Source organism: Ambystoma mexicanum, chromosome 3q (genome assembly GCF_040938575.1).
Source record: "Ambystoma mexicanum isolate Mex_15411 chromosome 3q, UKY_AmexF1_1, whole genome shotgun sequence".
NCBI classification, from domain to species: domain Eukaryota; kingdom Metazoa; phylum Chordata; class Amphibia; order Caudata; family Ambystomatidae; genus Ambystoma; species Ambystoma mexicanum.
In genome coordinates, this window is record NC_090926.1 from 38,265,536 (window position 1) to 38,279,223 (window position 13,688).

Here is a 13,688-nt window from a genome sequence, read left to right on the forward strand (position 1 = left end):
AACGGAGCCCAGATGTCTTTAGGCTTGCAAGACCTCGGGAGTGACATTACATACTGTTCCTCACATTCATTGACATATGATAGTTCTTTAAGAAAATGATTTGCGCGTGGTGTGTTTGTACTCTTCCATTGCTGTAATATACATTTTTTAGCCACTTTGCATGCTACATTAAATAATCGTCTGGTCACTTCCGAGGTCTTCCCAATGTCTCCGAATAGGTATTTTTGGGGCATTAGGTCTGCTGGGATTTGTGTAATTTCTACTAGGATGGACGCCACTTCACCCCAGAACTTGTGTATGGGTGGGCAGCTCCAATACGTATGGAATGAGTCGGCATGTTCGCTCCCACATTTCTGGCAACTGTCAGAACCATCTCGTGTGAATTTAGCTACCTTCTCGGGTGTGTAGTGCAACTTATTTAATACCTTAAATTGGATCTGGCGGAGGCCTGCATTAATGGACACCCTTTTGGTTAGATCACAGTATCTTTCCCACGCCTTGTCTGAAATGGTGGTTTCTAGATCAGCCTCCCATGAGATTTTAATCTTGTTTGTCGTAGGCATGCTTGCCTGCACGACTGTGTAGAGCCCAGAGACACTAACTCTCGCCTGGGTAGACAAAGCCGCGAGGCATGGGTGTGGGGGTGGTTCGTCAGGGAATAGAGGCCATCTGGCTTTAAAAGCTATCCGCATCCGATGATATTGTAGTATTTTCAGTTGATCCCTCCCCATACCAACTTTAAATTCCTCTAATGTTATGAATTTGCCATTGGGATAGATATCTTTAATTTTGAATTCCCCCGCTGGGTCCCAATTTGTCCGGACATCTGGGTCATACGATGGTGCTATACCGGGGAAGTTCCAGAAGGGTGCTTCCGAGTAATAAGGAGTCCCTAATCCAAGCCTACGAAAGAGTCTAGACCATGCATGCACTGTTGTGCTGACCGAATCGAATGGGCAATCATCCTTATGTTTCTTTTTAAAAATTATGGAGCGTAGGTCGGTTGGGCGTGCTGCGTGCTTTTCAATACCAACGTGAGGGGAAGTGTTCAGTTCATCATACCAGTATCTGATAAACTGGGCTTGTGCCACCAGGTAGTATAGCGTGATGATCTAGTTAAGATGCGGGACAAAGGCGGCACGGCCGGTCTGATTCTATTGGACTTGTTTGCCACCTTCGATACTATCGATCACGCACTCTTGTTAACTAGACAACAAATCATTGGTGTCTGTGGTAATGCTTATGACTGGTTTGTATAATTTCAAGACTGCCGGAAACAAGCCATTTTGTTATCCCCTTTTAAATCATCACCTGTGACCGTTACATGTGGAGTGCCCCAGGGGTCGGCACTGTCTCCACTTCTTTTTAATGTATATGTCCACCTCCTGGCTCGTCTCATCTGCTCTTTTGATTTCAGTTTTTTTTGTTACGCGGGTGACACACAGATTATTTTTTAGGTTGGATTTGGAGCATGTTGCTATGGTTACTTGCCTGAGAGCCTATTTAGAAGCAGTCAGTAGCTGGATGAATCAAAACTGGCTGAAGCCAAATGGGGGAAAAATGAGATACTAGTGGTGGGCGCCTCCGCCCCACCTCACTCCTGGATATGGCTCCACTGGCTGTCAGATCTTGGCCCTCTTCCCACACTTGTTAAGGTGGTAAAAAATCTGAGGGTGACATTTTCTGCCTCTCTGACTATAGACACCCAAGTTGGAGCTATCTGTAGTAGTAGTAGTTTTTTGAAGTTTAAGAGATTGAAGAAGGTCCTGCCCGTCATTCCTGCTGAGGTTCATGCATAAGCTGTTGCAGCGGTCGTGAATGTCAGCTTGGACTACTGCAATGCGTTGTTGCTTTCTCAACCGAGCTACCTGCTGAAACGTTTACAGGTCTTGCAAAATGTGGCAGTCCCATTGATCACAGGCATTTCCTATGGAAAGCCAGTGTCGGTACCTAGGTGTAAATTGCACTGGCTACTGGTTGCGTCATGCGTCCACTTCAAATTCTTATGTCTCATCCATCGGTAGTTGAGCTATCGCCTGGAATGCTGCGGAGGTCCAAAGCTGTGGAATTGCCAGATTGAGGATTTTAATAAGTTTAGGCAACATTTAAAAATGTACCTGTTTAATTGAATTCTGCTAGTCTTTCTCTCTGTCTTCTTTCTCGGTGCACTGATGGCTATAGTGCTTTTTGCGCTTTATAAGAACTTGATTGATTGATATCCTCTTAAACTCTATGATTAAGCTACTACACGTATAGCATACAGTGCCAGCTCAATCTCCACCACCATGCCATTTGTTGTCTCCATTCTCTTATGTGGGTGATACTTCTAATATTTTAGCAATCATCTGGTTGCAATATCAAAGAGCACAAGAATATCTGGTTTCCTTCTGGTTTCCTTTTGGTTCTACACTCCGAAGCAACGCTTAGCAGGGTATACCAACCCCAGGGCAGCACTCCAATTTTGTAAATTCATCCTCTAAAAATGTTGTCAACATGTGACCAATTCATATTACATGCCTCCAGTTTTCAGCTACCTGGCCACATAATGTCCACTGACCAGTGAAGATGTGGCTAAACCTTTTCAGGATTTAAATACAATCAGTGCATGCAAGTGTATAGCCATGTAAATTCTAACCTTTTGAGTGCATTTGACTACATACATCTTACCAAACTAACCCACGCAAATAAATCCAATCCTTTATGTATAATCAGATGTATTTTCTCATAACTGATATCATATGGAACCTTTGAGATAGTACATGTTTTGGAAATGCAGTTCATATTCTTGGCCATTGAAAGCATGTAGACGGCCTTGGGAAAATGGCACCCACAGCTCAGTTTCAATAACAGCCCAAAAGTTGCAGATATCTATAAAAGCAATGCCTTCAAATGACCATACACTTATGTGCTTTTCGAAGAAATGTATGTGACTTAAATCTATCAGCTGCCCATTCTCATTCATGACAACAGCCACCCAATCCTTGTACCCCTGGAAAGTTACAGCTGACTTAAAAGTAGGCTTGATCTTGATTGGTTTGCACAGCCTGCCAGAGATTTCCCATTGCCCCTACAGTTCGATAATGTAAGCCTTATGAACAAGGTTAGGGTGATGAGGTTAGCAAAGTTATCTCTGAGTTGTGTAGAGGGGAGAACAACTGCTCTCAAATTATGGATTCATAGACACATAATGAACTGCAGATGCAGCACCAATGTTGCTGAATTCGAGAGGCACCCATCCTTCAAGGCCAGGCACAGTTTGCAGCAGCGGATACGGCTATTTTGCACTAAATGAAATGAAAGAGGTTACAGTGATGTTATTCTTTTAGATTAGGGAGCATTCAATAGGGAATAGGTTAGATAAAAACAGACAGTGTTGCAATAACGTATTCTAAATACGATTGTTAGCAGTAAGTGTTTCCAGGCAATTAATTGGGTTGAAATATTTCAGATCTGCCTGAAATTACCGAGTTGAAAAGTCCGACCACCAAAAGTCTGTTCCCCTCCCCCATTTTTTCACACGTGTGTGTGTGTGTGTGTGTGTGTCATTTTTATTAACTTTACCCCCCACATAATATACATATGCAAATAAATGGGGGTCAGACATCTGGTGGTAGGACTTTTCTACTTAGGTAATTTCGTCCTCACCCAATATTTCAACTCTTTTCTGCATTCCTCATACTCAAGGATCTCTTTGGGGCTTTTTGCAACGTTACCACTAGTGCTGAATGGAAGGAGTGTCTCTATGGCGTTTATGAAAATGTACTCAGTTTTATCATAACTGATCCAAAATCTAGCAAGCTTGACGAACTTCCTGATACCATAAGTGATAGTGATTGCATTTCTCTTCCACTTCCAAACATAGTACATCAGAATCATCCACATACTATCGGATTTGGACATTGGTTTTCTTCCTAGCATGTTAAACAAGCCTATTTCCCATTGTCACAACAGAAGGAGACCTTATGAACAAGGAAACCGTAGACAGCCCAGCTGTATACCTGTTTCTCTTGTGCACGCCCATTCTGGTTGTTAATAAAATCCATTTTACAATAGAGTTGGATTAAAGCCCCTGCACTGATCTTATGAACCTGGTACGGGATCCACATTTTCAGTATTAAAGTCCAGTGCAGCTCCCAGATCATAAGGTCAAATGCTTTCAAGAATCTTGGCAAGGCAACTACGATGTTCACTAATTTCACTGCAGCATATTCAGTAGCCCCGATCTGATATGATATGGCATTTAAAACGAGCATGTACACAAGTGTTTTTAGGCACGACAAGACAAGGAGTGGGGAACAAGGGAGGACAAAACAACAATCTTACTAGGCCTTGTGTCATTCAGATCGTGCAAGAGCTGGGAAGGGGGGACTAGAGAAGTGCTGAGGCTGGAGGAGGATGGAGAAGTGCGGGACAAAGGAGAAAAAACAATAGTGCAGCCAACTGGTGGCAAGTGCGGGTGCTCATAACTGCAGCCACAGGGTGGCAAATAAGTGAAAGAGAGGGGACCGTAGGGTTGCAGATACAGACCACAAGTGCAGGGGAGCTAAGAAGCAGTGCGGGATTGCAGCTGGACAGGCAGAGACCTGGGCCTGAATTCAGAGGGTGGCCAGGTGACCAGTGCATGAAACAAGCAGGTGATCAGCAAGGGAGAGGAAGAGAATAGGCAGAAACAAAGAGAAAGGTCTTGAGTTGCTTCCAGAAACAGAGATTGTTCTGCTCAAGTTTCAGAGAGACAGGGAGGCTGTTCCAGAGGGAGTCTCTAGCCGAAGAAAGAGATCTCCCCCCAACTCTTTGCTTGGAAAAGCGACTGACCCTCAGAGAGTTGGAGGTGGAACAGCAGAGAGCTCAAGAAGGCAGATTTTTAGGAAGAGAGAGTTGGAGGTAGTGTGGTCCTAGGCCCCAGAAAGACTTGTGGACAATGCATAGTCTTGAACTTGATCCTGGCTGCCACTGGAGCCAGTGAATGGATTTCAGAGCTGGAGAGATGCAATCTCTGGGCTTGAGGCCAAGGACAAGTCTTGCAGTCCTGTCCTGGATGAGTTGTAGAGGATGGAGAGTAGAGGCAGGAATATTTAGAAAGAGGCTGTTGCAGCAGTCCAGCCTAGAGAGGACCAGAGCTCTGGAGACAGTGAGCTTCTGGGGGAAAGTGAGGAAGGGAAGAATACCTCTGAGGAGGTGCAGCTGGTAGTTTGACTTCTTAGAGACGTCAGAGATGTGAGGAGAGAAGGAGAGTGTGGAGTCGAAGACAACCCTGAGGTTCGTAGCCTGATAGGAGAAGGAAGAGGGCCTAGGTTGGGTGGCCACAGAGCGAGAGCAAAGGAGGGAGCTGGTGTTCCGATGAAGAGGATCTCAGTCTTACTGGCATCTGCAGGACAGAACTCGACCCGGGAGAACACCATTCTGTTTGGGGCTGATGAAGTATTGCACAATTGTAGCCAAACATCAAGCTATTTAGAAGCAGATTGTATAGTCGAAATGTAGAATTGCTATCTGGTGATGGATACCACACTCCCTGAGTCCATATTCAGTTTTCGCAAACACAATCACTATCCGAATGCGAAATGTATGTCGGCAGCCCTGGACCAAGATCATTACATTCATTAATTAATTTATTTATTAGGAATTTGTAAGGCGCTTATATTTATTGTCCCCAGTCGTGGAATCAGTTAAGATGAGATTCCTACTGGGGAGTCCCTTTATGTCCGCTTCCATTTTATGGCTTTCAAATGAGGAAATGAATGAGACGGCAAGAGATGACCCTAATAAGGAACTTCAAGAGCACTGAGTAAGTACTAGAAACTTCTGGATCCAGCCTCTATTGACCTTTATAAACTGCTTTACAAAAGAAAAAAAATAACTTTCTGTTCCTATGTGTTAATTTCCTTTATTACTAATTGGATCCTTTATTTCTCTTATTCAATGCTGTGAAGTTTGTTGATTTACCAAGTGCTGGCAAACACATGGTTCAATGTATTGTTAATGTGAAGATATCACCCATGTTATTTCATGACTTATTTCACCGTGATGTACTGCCAGCAGTATTTTCTGAATACATTATGTTTTTCTCTCAAAGGGAGAACTCGCAAATATCCCAATAAGTGGTATATTTAATTGACTTTTGTCTGGCCAACCATCTACATCACTCTACTTCAATCACACGCTTTGTTTCTCTTTTTCTCAGCCCTTCTCTTCCTTTCATTTTTTCTTCAGCCTGTCCTTCTCTTACTCTTGCCTTCTGTCTGCTTATACTCGCTCTCCCTTCTTCTCCCACTCATTCCTGCATTTCGGCCTTCACTCACGGTTCTCGTATGGCATGAACTGCAACTTCTTCACAGTGACGTTCGTCTGGTTTGTAAGGAGGCACTGCAGAAGCAGACTGATCTTGCTGGAGACTGTTGCCGCTGGTTTCTGAGGAAAAAAGGTTCAGATATACATTCAAAGTGCCGAAGGCAATTGAACGAGCGGAAGAGAGCAAAACAAGAGGTGGATGGAAAGAAATGCAAGAGAAGTAGGGGATGGAGAGACGTGAGGACGGTCAAAATGAAGCAAAGGAAGGAGGGCAGGAGGAAAATATCATGTGTGAGCCCCATGATTTTCAGGACTGAGCATGATTATGTAGATGATTGTGGAGGTGACAGAGTGCAGAGTGCCTCCTGATGGATGCCTGGGGTTTGGGTGGCTCACTCTTTACTATGTCGTAGTCGTAAGATTCTAATAGCATGCCTCTGGCTCTGGGTACTTTAACTCTACAACCTGGACCAGGCATGATTGCACAGCTACACTGAGTGACTGGCTGCTATGGGAGGAACAGGTCTGACAGTACCATGAAGTCTTTGGCATGGCTGGTCTGTGGAGAATCTTGCACTGTGAATGGCTGGCGATTTATCTTTACTCTGAGGCAACTGAATGTGTGTGACTGTTGAGGACTTGTCATATGAGGTGATTGGTATTCATAGCAATGATTATAGTTGCTGGATCCGCACTGAAACTGAACTGGGAAAATAGAGGTGATTTCACAGACAGGGCATTTCTCTTTGGGTGCTCGCGTGTTGGGGGTCTTCTTCAGGGGCAATCTTGCTAGCCTACACCACTGCCGAGGAATCCCAAATGCTGCAGATGGGGAAGGTGTTTGTCTCCCCCCTGCAGTTACCTCACCAATTCAGAAGCTGCTGGGTGGGCCTTACCCCGCCTGCGTACGTGAGGAGGAAGAATACAAACGAGTGCAGCAGCATGCAGCAGAGAGAAGCCCTGGTGAGTGGCACTATTGTGGCACCAGAAAACAGAACGCTATCACCACTAGCTACCCACCTCTATACCAGCCTATGGAGCCTCTACTCTTCCTTACCAGGATGCGGAGGAGGATAAAATGCCGGAAGAATACCTTCTGGCTTAAATGAAATTCCGACACCACCTTCGGAAGAAAGGAAGGACGAACTCGAAGGACAACCCTGTTCTTATGAAACACAGTGAAGGGTGGCTTAACTGAAAGTGCCTGTAACTCACTCAGCGAGCGGAAGTGACCGCAACTAAAAATACAGTTTTCAGGGTCAACAGTCTCAAAGGCCACGAATGTAAAGGCTCAAATGGAGCACCCATCAGAAACTTGAGAACAAGGTTCAAATCCCAACCTGGCACCTGGAAAGGTGACGGAGGGAACACATTAGTGAGCCCTTTTAGAAACTGAGAAATTAACAGAATTTTAAAATAAGAACACTCCTCAGAAGAGCGCTTAAATATGGACTGCGCCGCCAGGTAACCTTTAATGGTACCCACTTGCAAGCCCCTGTGGGCTAAAGAAAGCAAAAAAGACAGAACCACAGGAATGTCACATGAAAAAGGATCCACATTCTTAACCCTGCACCAGTCGCAGAACTTTCTCCAACGGCAACGGTACAGGGACTTAATTGCCGGCTGCCAGGCCGAAAGCACCACCACCATCACGTCTTCAGGGAGGTCCCAATCCTTATACCTCAACCTTTCAGAAGCCAAGCATGAAGGTTAAGGGATCTGACCTCTGGATGGAGAACCTGACCCCCCTCCCGCGAGAGCAGATCGTCTCGGTAGGGAAGACGACGTGGAGGGAAGATGGACAAGTCGAGAATGTCTTGGTACCACGTCCTCCCGGCCCATGCCGGAGCAATGAGGATCATCCGGGAACCGAACCTCCGTAACCTCCGCAACACTTGCGGAATGACGGGGACTGGAGGAAACGCGTACAGCAGTGGGAAGGACCAAACGAATGCGTCTCCTAAGGCTCCTCTTGGAGGAAATTCCCACGAGCAGAACCTCTCGCACTTCCGGTTGACACTGGAGGTGAAGAGATCCACTTGAGGGGTCCTCCAAAGGGCGAGATCTCCAGGAGAGTCTCCTGAGCCAACTCCCACTTATGAGAGATCGTGCTCTGCCTGCTCAGAGCGTCCGCCGTCTCGTTTTCGTCTCCTGCCAGATGAACTGCCGAGATTGAAATTTCCTGCTGGATGGCCCAGAACCAAAGCTGTATCGCCACCCTGCACAGAGGAAGTGACCCCCCCCCCTTTTTGTTGAGGTAGTGCATGGCCACTGTGTTGTCCGTCAGAATCAGGACATTCTTTCCTCACACAGTCGGCAGAAAGCCTTCAGGGCTAGCCTGACGGCCCTCAGCTCCAACAGATTGATATGGAATGGAACCTGGACTCCGATGGAGACCAACGACCGCTGACTGTCAGCTCGTTGGCATGAGCTCCCCATCCCATGAGGGACGTGTCCGTCTCGATCGTCACCTCTGGCCAGGGTAGCCAAAACGAAGCCCCCCTCATCAGATTGCCTTTGACGGTCCACCACAGAAGGTCCTGGGCGACCAAGGGCGGCACCTGAACAGGGTCTGACATCCTGCTGGAGGACTGTGACCACTGGAGCTTGAGAGCCCATTGCAGAGATCTCATCCGCAACCTGGCCTCTGGCACCAGAAGAATGCAGGATGCCACGAGGCCAAGCAACCTCAAGAACTCGAACGCTGGGAGACTCTGGACATGTTGAAACTTGTGCAGCATCTGCATTAATGTGGTGAGCCCTCACCTGGGGAGGAAAACACTGTCCCAGGGACGTGTCGAGCACTGCTCCGATGTACTGGAGCCGCTGAGTTGGCATCAAGTGGGACTTCTTTAAGTTGAGGGAGAAGCCCAGCTTGTGAAGGGAGTGGCAGGTGACGGACAGATGATCCAGGACTTGCTCAGGAGAGCGCGCCCTGATCAACCAATCGTCCGGGTAGGGCTAGACGTGAATCCCCCCTTTCCTGAGATTTGCTGCCACCACCACCATGAGCTAGGTAAAGACCCTCGAGGCAGAGGTCAATCCGAACGGCAAGACCCGAAACTGAAAGTGCAAGTCGCCAACTGCGAACCTCAGGGACTTCTTGTGCTTGGGATGGATCGGCACATGAAAATAAGCGTCCTTGAGGTCGAGAGACACCAACCAGTCCTGAAGTTGAAGGGCCTGGAGGACTTGAGAAAGAGTAACCATCTTGAACTTGTCCTTCCTGAGGAGCTTGTTCAAACCGTGCAAGTCCATGATGGGTCTCAATCCCCCGTCTTTCTTTGAAATCAAAAAATAAGGGGAATACCATCCCGTGTTCCTCTCCGCTACAGGCACCAGTTTTATGGTGCCTTTCTCCAGTAGGGATTGAATTTCCTGCACAAGCAGCGGATCCAGACTCTTCAAAGAGAGATTCCCTCGTGGATTGTCGTGAGGCCTCTGCTGGAAAGGAAGACAGTAGCTGCGGCTATGATCTCCAGAACCCACACATCTGGAGTAATGGCACGCCATTATACAAGATGCTGCGCCAGCCTTCCCCCAACCGGAGAAGCATGGGCCTCATGACTGAGCTGAAGCGGCTGCGGCCGTGCCTGAGGGCAAAGAGGCAACTGCTTGCACGGCCTTGGCACCTCGAGTACCTTGTTTTCCACCTCTGGCACTCCTACGGTTGCCCCTTTGACTTGCAGCTCCTCTCGATTTACTAAAGGACGAGTAATATCGAAAGGAATCTCCCCTCCATTGCTGTCCCCTAGGACGAAAAGTCAGAGGTTGGCGAACTGCAGCGCCCAACGACTACGTTGCAGCTTTGGAGGTCTGCAACCTCTCAAGACTCCCGTCAGCCTTGCTGCCAAAAAGATGTTCACCATCAAAGGGCATGTTGAGGAGGTGGGCTTGCACATCAGGAGCAAAGCCCGACTTCCGCAACCACGCAAACCTGCGTATTACGGTGCTCGCCGCCATGGACCGGCTGACGCAATCAAACATGTCCAGACCCTACTGAACCGATTCACACATCCTTGCCATCCTGCACAATAGCAAGGAAACCATCCCGTTCCTCCCCTTCGGGAATATGATCAGCCGCTAGGGAAATACAGTTCCACAGAGTGTGCGTGAAACGAGACAAGGCACAAACAGAGTTGGCAGCCTGAAGCGCCATACCCCCAGAAGAAAATACCTTCTTCGCCCAGCGTCAAAACGTTTGTCGTCCCTATCAGGAAGGATGGTAGGGTACGACGCCTGCCTTGCTGGGGCCTTAGCCGCCTGCACCACCAAACTCTCCGGAGTAAGATGCGTGGTCAAGTAGCAGGGGTCGCCACTGGCTGGGCGATATTTCTTCGACAAGGACTTGCTCACTGCCAGGAGACTCTCCGGAGAAGTCCAAGCCGCCGCCACCCTTCTCTGCAAGGCCATATGGAATGGCAGCACCGGGTCAGTTGGAGGACCTTGGTCCAGGATATCAGTCAGGTGATCCTGCTGAAAATCCCCAGGGGGGGCAGACCACCCCAGGTAATCCATGACCCTCGACATGAGGTGCCGGTATGAGGAGTCGGCATGCGTGCCAGGCTTCGGCCTACCAAACTCCACCTCTGGAGAGGTGTCTAGACCACTGGCGCTGTGCAGCGACTGACGCAGGTCCTCAAGTTGACTATGACCTGAAACAATGTCATCAGGAACCCCTGCAGGACCCTCACCTTCCTCAAACCCCTCATCCACCTCAGAAATGTAATCCATAGGCTGGAAGGAGGGTACCGAAAAAGGCACAAAGACATGTTTAGCCTTGGCCAGCGCCTTCCTGGGGGGTGCCACCGTGCCACGGGGCACCTCCGACAAAGCCACCTCGAAAGGCGTCGATGGAATCGGTGTCGACGTCGAGCGTGGCGCCGACAGCTTTGACTGCGTCGACACAGGCCTCGAGGGCGGAGCCCTGAGCGTGTCTCTCGACAGCCTGGGCGCCGATGGCGTTGACGATTTCCTCGGAGGCGGGGCCTCGAGAGAGTCCGTCGACGACCTCGGCGCCGCCGGCTTCGATGTCTTCCTCGAAGACTTCACAGGTTCTCGCGGTCTCGAGGGCGTTGAGGACCGGGACCTGGAACGGGCATGTCTAGAGCAACCATCCTTGTCCGACCGCGACCTCGAAGGTGCCCGGTGGTTGCGACGACTGCTCGAGCCCGAAGGCAGACGAGCGGTGTCTCTAGCACGGCCACGACCGGCGTCCTCAGACGGCGTGGACGGACCGCAGCCCTGCGATTGAAAAATCTCCAACATCTCCTTTCTGAAGGAAGCCCATTCCTCAGGAGTGGAATGCTTGTTGGGACAAGCAACCCGCCGACGGGCGGAGTCCTCGGAAGAGGACGGGGAAGGCGACCTGTGACAGCGTTCCTGGAGTGCCTCGAAGAGGCAGAGGAATGGCAGGACCGATTCCCAGACAGAGAACCCCCGGACTCACGACGACAATGCGGAGAGTCGCCCCTCGAATCGTCCGTCGAAAGACCAGTGGAACGCAGCTTCCGGGGCTTGGCCACCTTACCGACCGACAGCTTCTTCTTACGCTCCTGCAAGGCCTTCGATGTGAGCGATTGGAAGTCTACACAGTTGTCCGTGTCATGGTCCTCCCCGAGGCACCAGAGGCAAGCGTTGTGCGTATCCGTCAGCGACATCTTGGACCCGCACACCCGACACTTCTTAAACCCGAACCGCTGGGTGGAAGAAGCCGAAGACATCATACAAGTAGCAATGAAGAAACAGGTTCGAAGAACCGAAAGAACAGGATTCAGTAGAATCAAGGCGCGCCGAGATCTCCGAAGCGAACACGTTCGTGGAAAAAACGGAACTGAGGCTAAGGGCGTTGTGCGTCCTACTTATAACATCCAGTGACGTCGGCTCGACGTAGGCCCTCGAGGACAGCGTATCGATGTCATCGACCCAGGACGCAGACGCCAAAAGATTTTCCGAAGCAGCACAGCTGTGGTGATTACTGTCATAGATATGGAATACGTTGGAGGACCCAATCCCATCGAAATAATGATTGTTTACCTTTTTAAACAACAAACTGCACTTTTCAACTGACTTGCAGGGTACTTCTGAGTCTGCACTCACATATTCCCCTAACCAGGATTTTGGCCTCTTCTATTTCACTTAATACCAACCAGAGGTGTTTTCTGAGTGCTTTAGATTAAGAGAAAAAGATGGGGGGTGAAAGATGTTAGAAGATGTCAGAATAGACATTGCTTGCTGGACTTATTTGCCGCCTTTGATCTGGTGGACCATGGCACCTTGAAACAGACTCTATGCCACCTTGGGCAATGCTCGCACATCGCAGTCGACTTGTTTCTCTCCTTCTTATCCGACTGCGATTCTCGCATTCAGTGGGGCCAGGCAAGCTCACCCACCAAATCTATCTGGTGTGGAGTACTGCAGGGAGCTAGCCTGTCGCCTATTCTGTTCAATGTGTATATCCGGCCTCTTTGTACCCTTCCAAACAACCTGGGGCATTTTGTGCCAACTACGCAGACAATACCCAGCTGGTCCTAGGGGTTACGGGAGACTACCTGGCCGACGCCATAGCCCTGTCTACAATCTATCATGATATCAATTACTGGATGTCATCCAACTGGCTCTGCCTAAATTATAACAAGACCGAATTACTGATATTTGGCTCAACGGCAGCACAGGCCAATTTAAACCGAGCCTACCCCAGCTATTTAAATTGGTGTAAGTAGCATCCCTGTCCTTAACAAGATGAAAACCTTGGCCATCTGCCTTGAGGCCTCCCTTAATTCTACTGCTCATCCCGTTGACAAAAAATTGGAACCACTCCCTCCATCTCCCCAAAAAAATATGCCCATTTCTTTCCAGAAACAACACCGCAACCATTGCCCCGGCCACAATTCTCATAAGACTGGACTACTGTAATGCCTTACTGATAGGAGCCTCATTCGAAAATCTCATGAAATGTCAAGAGCTGAAAAATAGCGCTGTGCGCACTGTTAATAGCTTTACCAGGCGGGAGCACATTCAACTCACAGAAGGGAGCTACATTGGCTACCCATCCATGACCTCATTAACTTCAAAGTGGGTACTATTATTCACAAATGTGTGTATGGAGAAGCCCCCTCTCACCTGAAGATGCTGGTTCAACTGTATTGCCTGGCCAGAGTACTACGTTCCTCTAACAAAATCCAGATTGCTTGTCCCAGATTCAAACGGGAGATGGACCTAGGCAGATCATTCCAGGTCAAAGCGGCAAAATTCTGGAATTCACTCCCCGCAACTATGACCCTAGACCACAATCCTTGGACTTTTAGAAAATCCCTAAAAACCTTGTTATTTATGTAAGCCCCACTCGACTGATCAGTGATCCTGTAATGTTTCTTCTGTTCATTCTTTTGGGTCTGTGT

The 13,688-nt window shown here is 48.5% G+C and overlaps 1 protein-coding gene across 1 annotated transcript in view; it reads right to left on the bottom strand.

Annotated features, from left to right (window-relative positions):
• The window catches only part of IL2RB (interleukin 2 receptor subunit beta), a 260,299-nt gene that overhangs the window by 112,509 nt on the left and 134,102 nt on the right, over positions 1-13,688 (bottom strand). Inside the window, exon 5 of the mRNA XM_069653014.1 lies at positions 6,300-6,408. Coding sequence (XP_069509115.1) covers positions 6,300-6,408 — 109 coding nt within the window. The remainder of the gene's footprint in view (positions 1-6,299; positions 6,409-13,688) is intronic.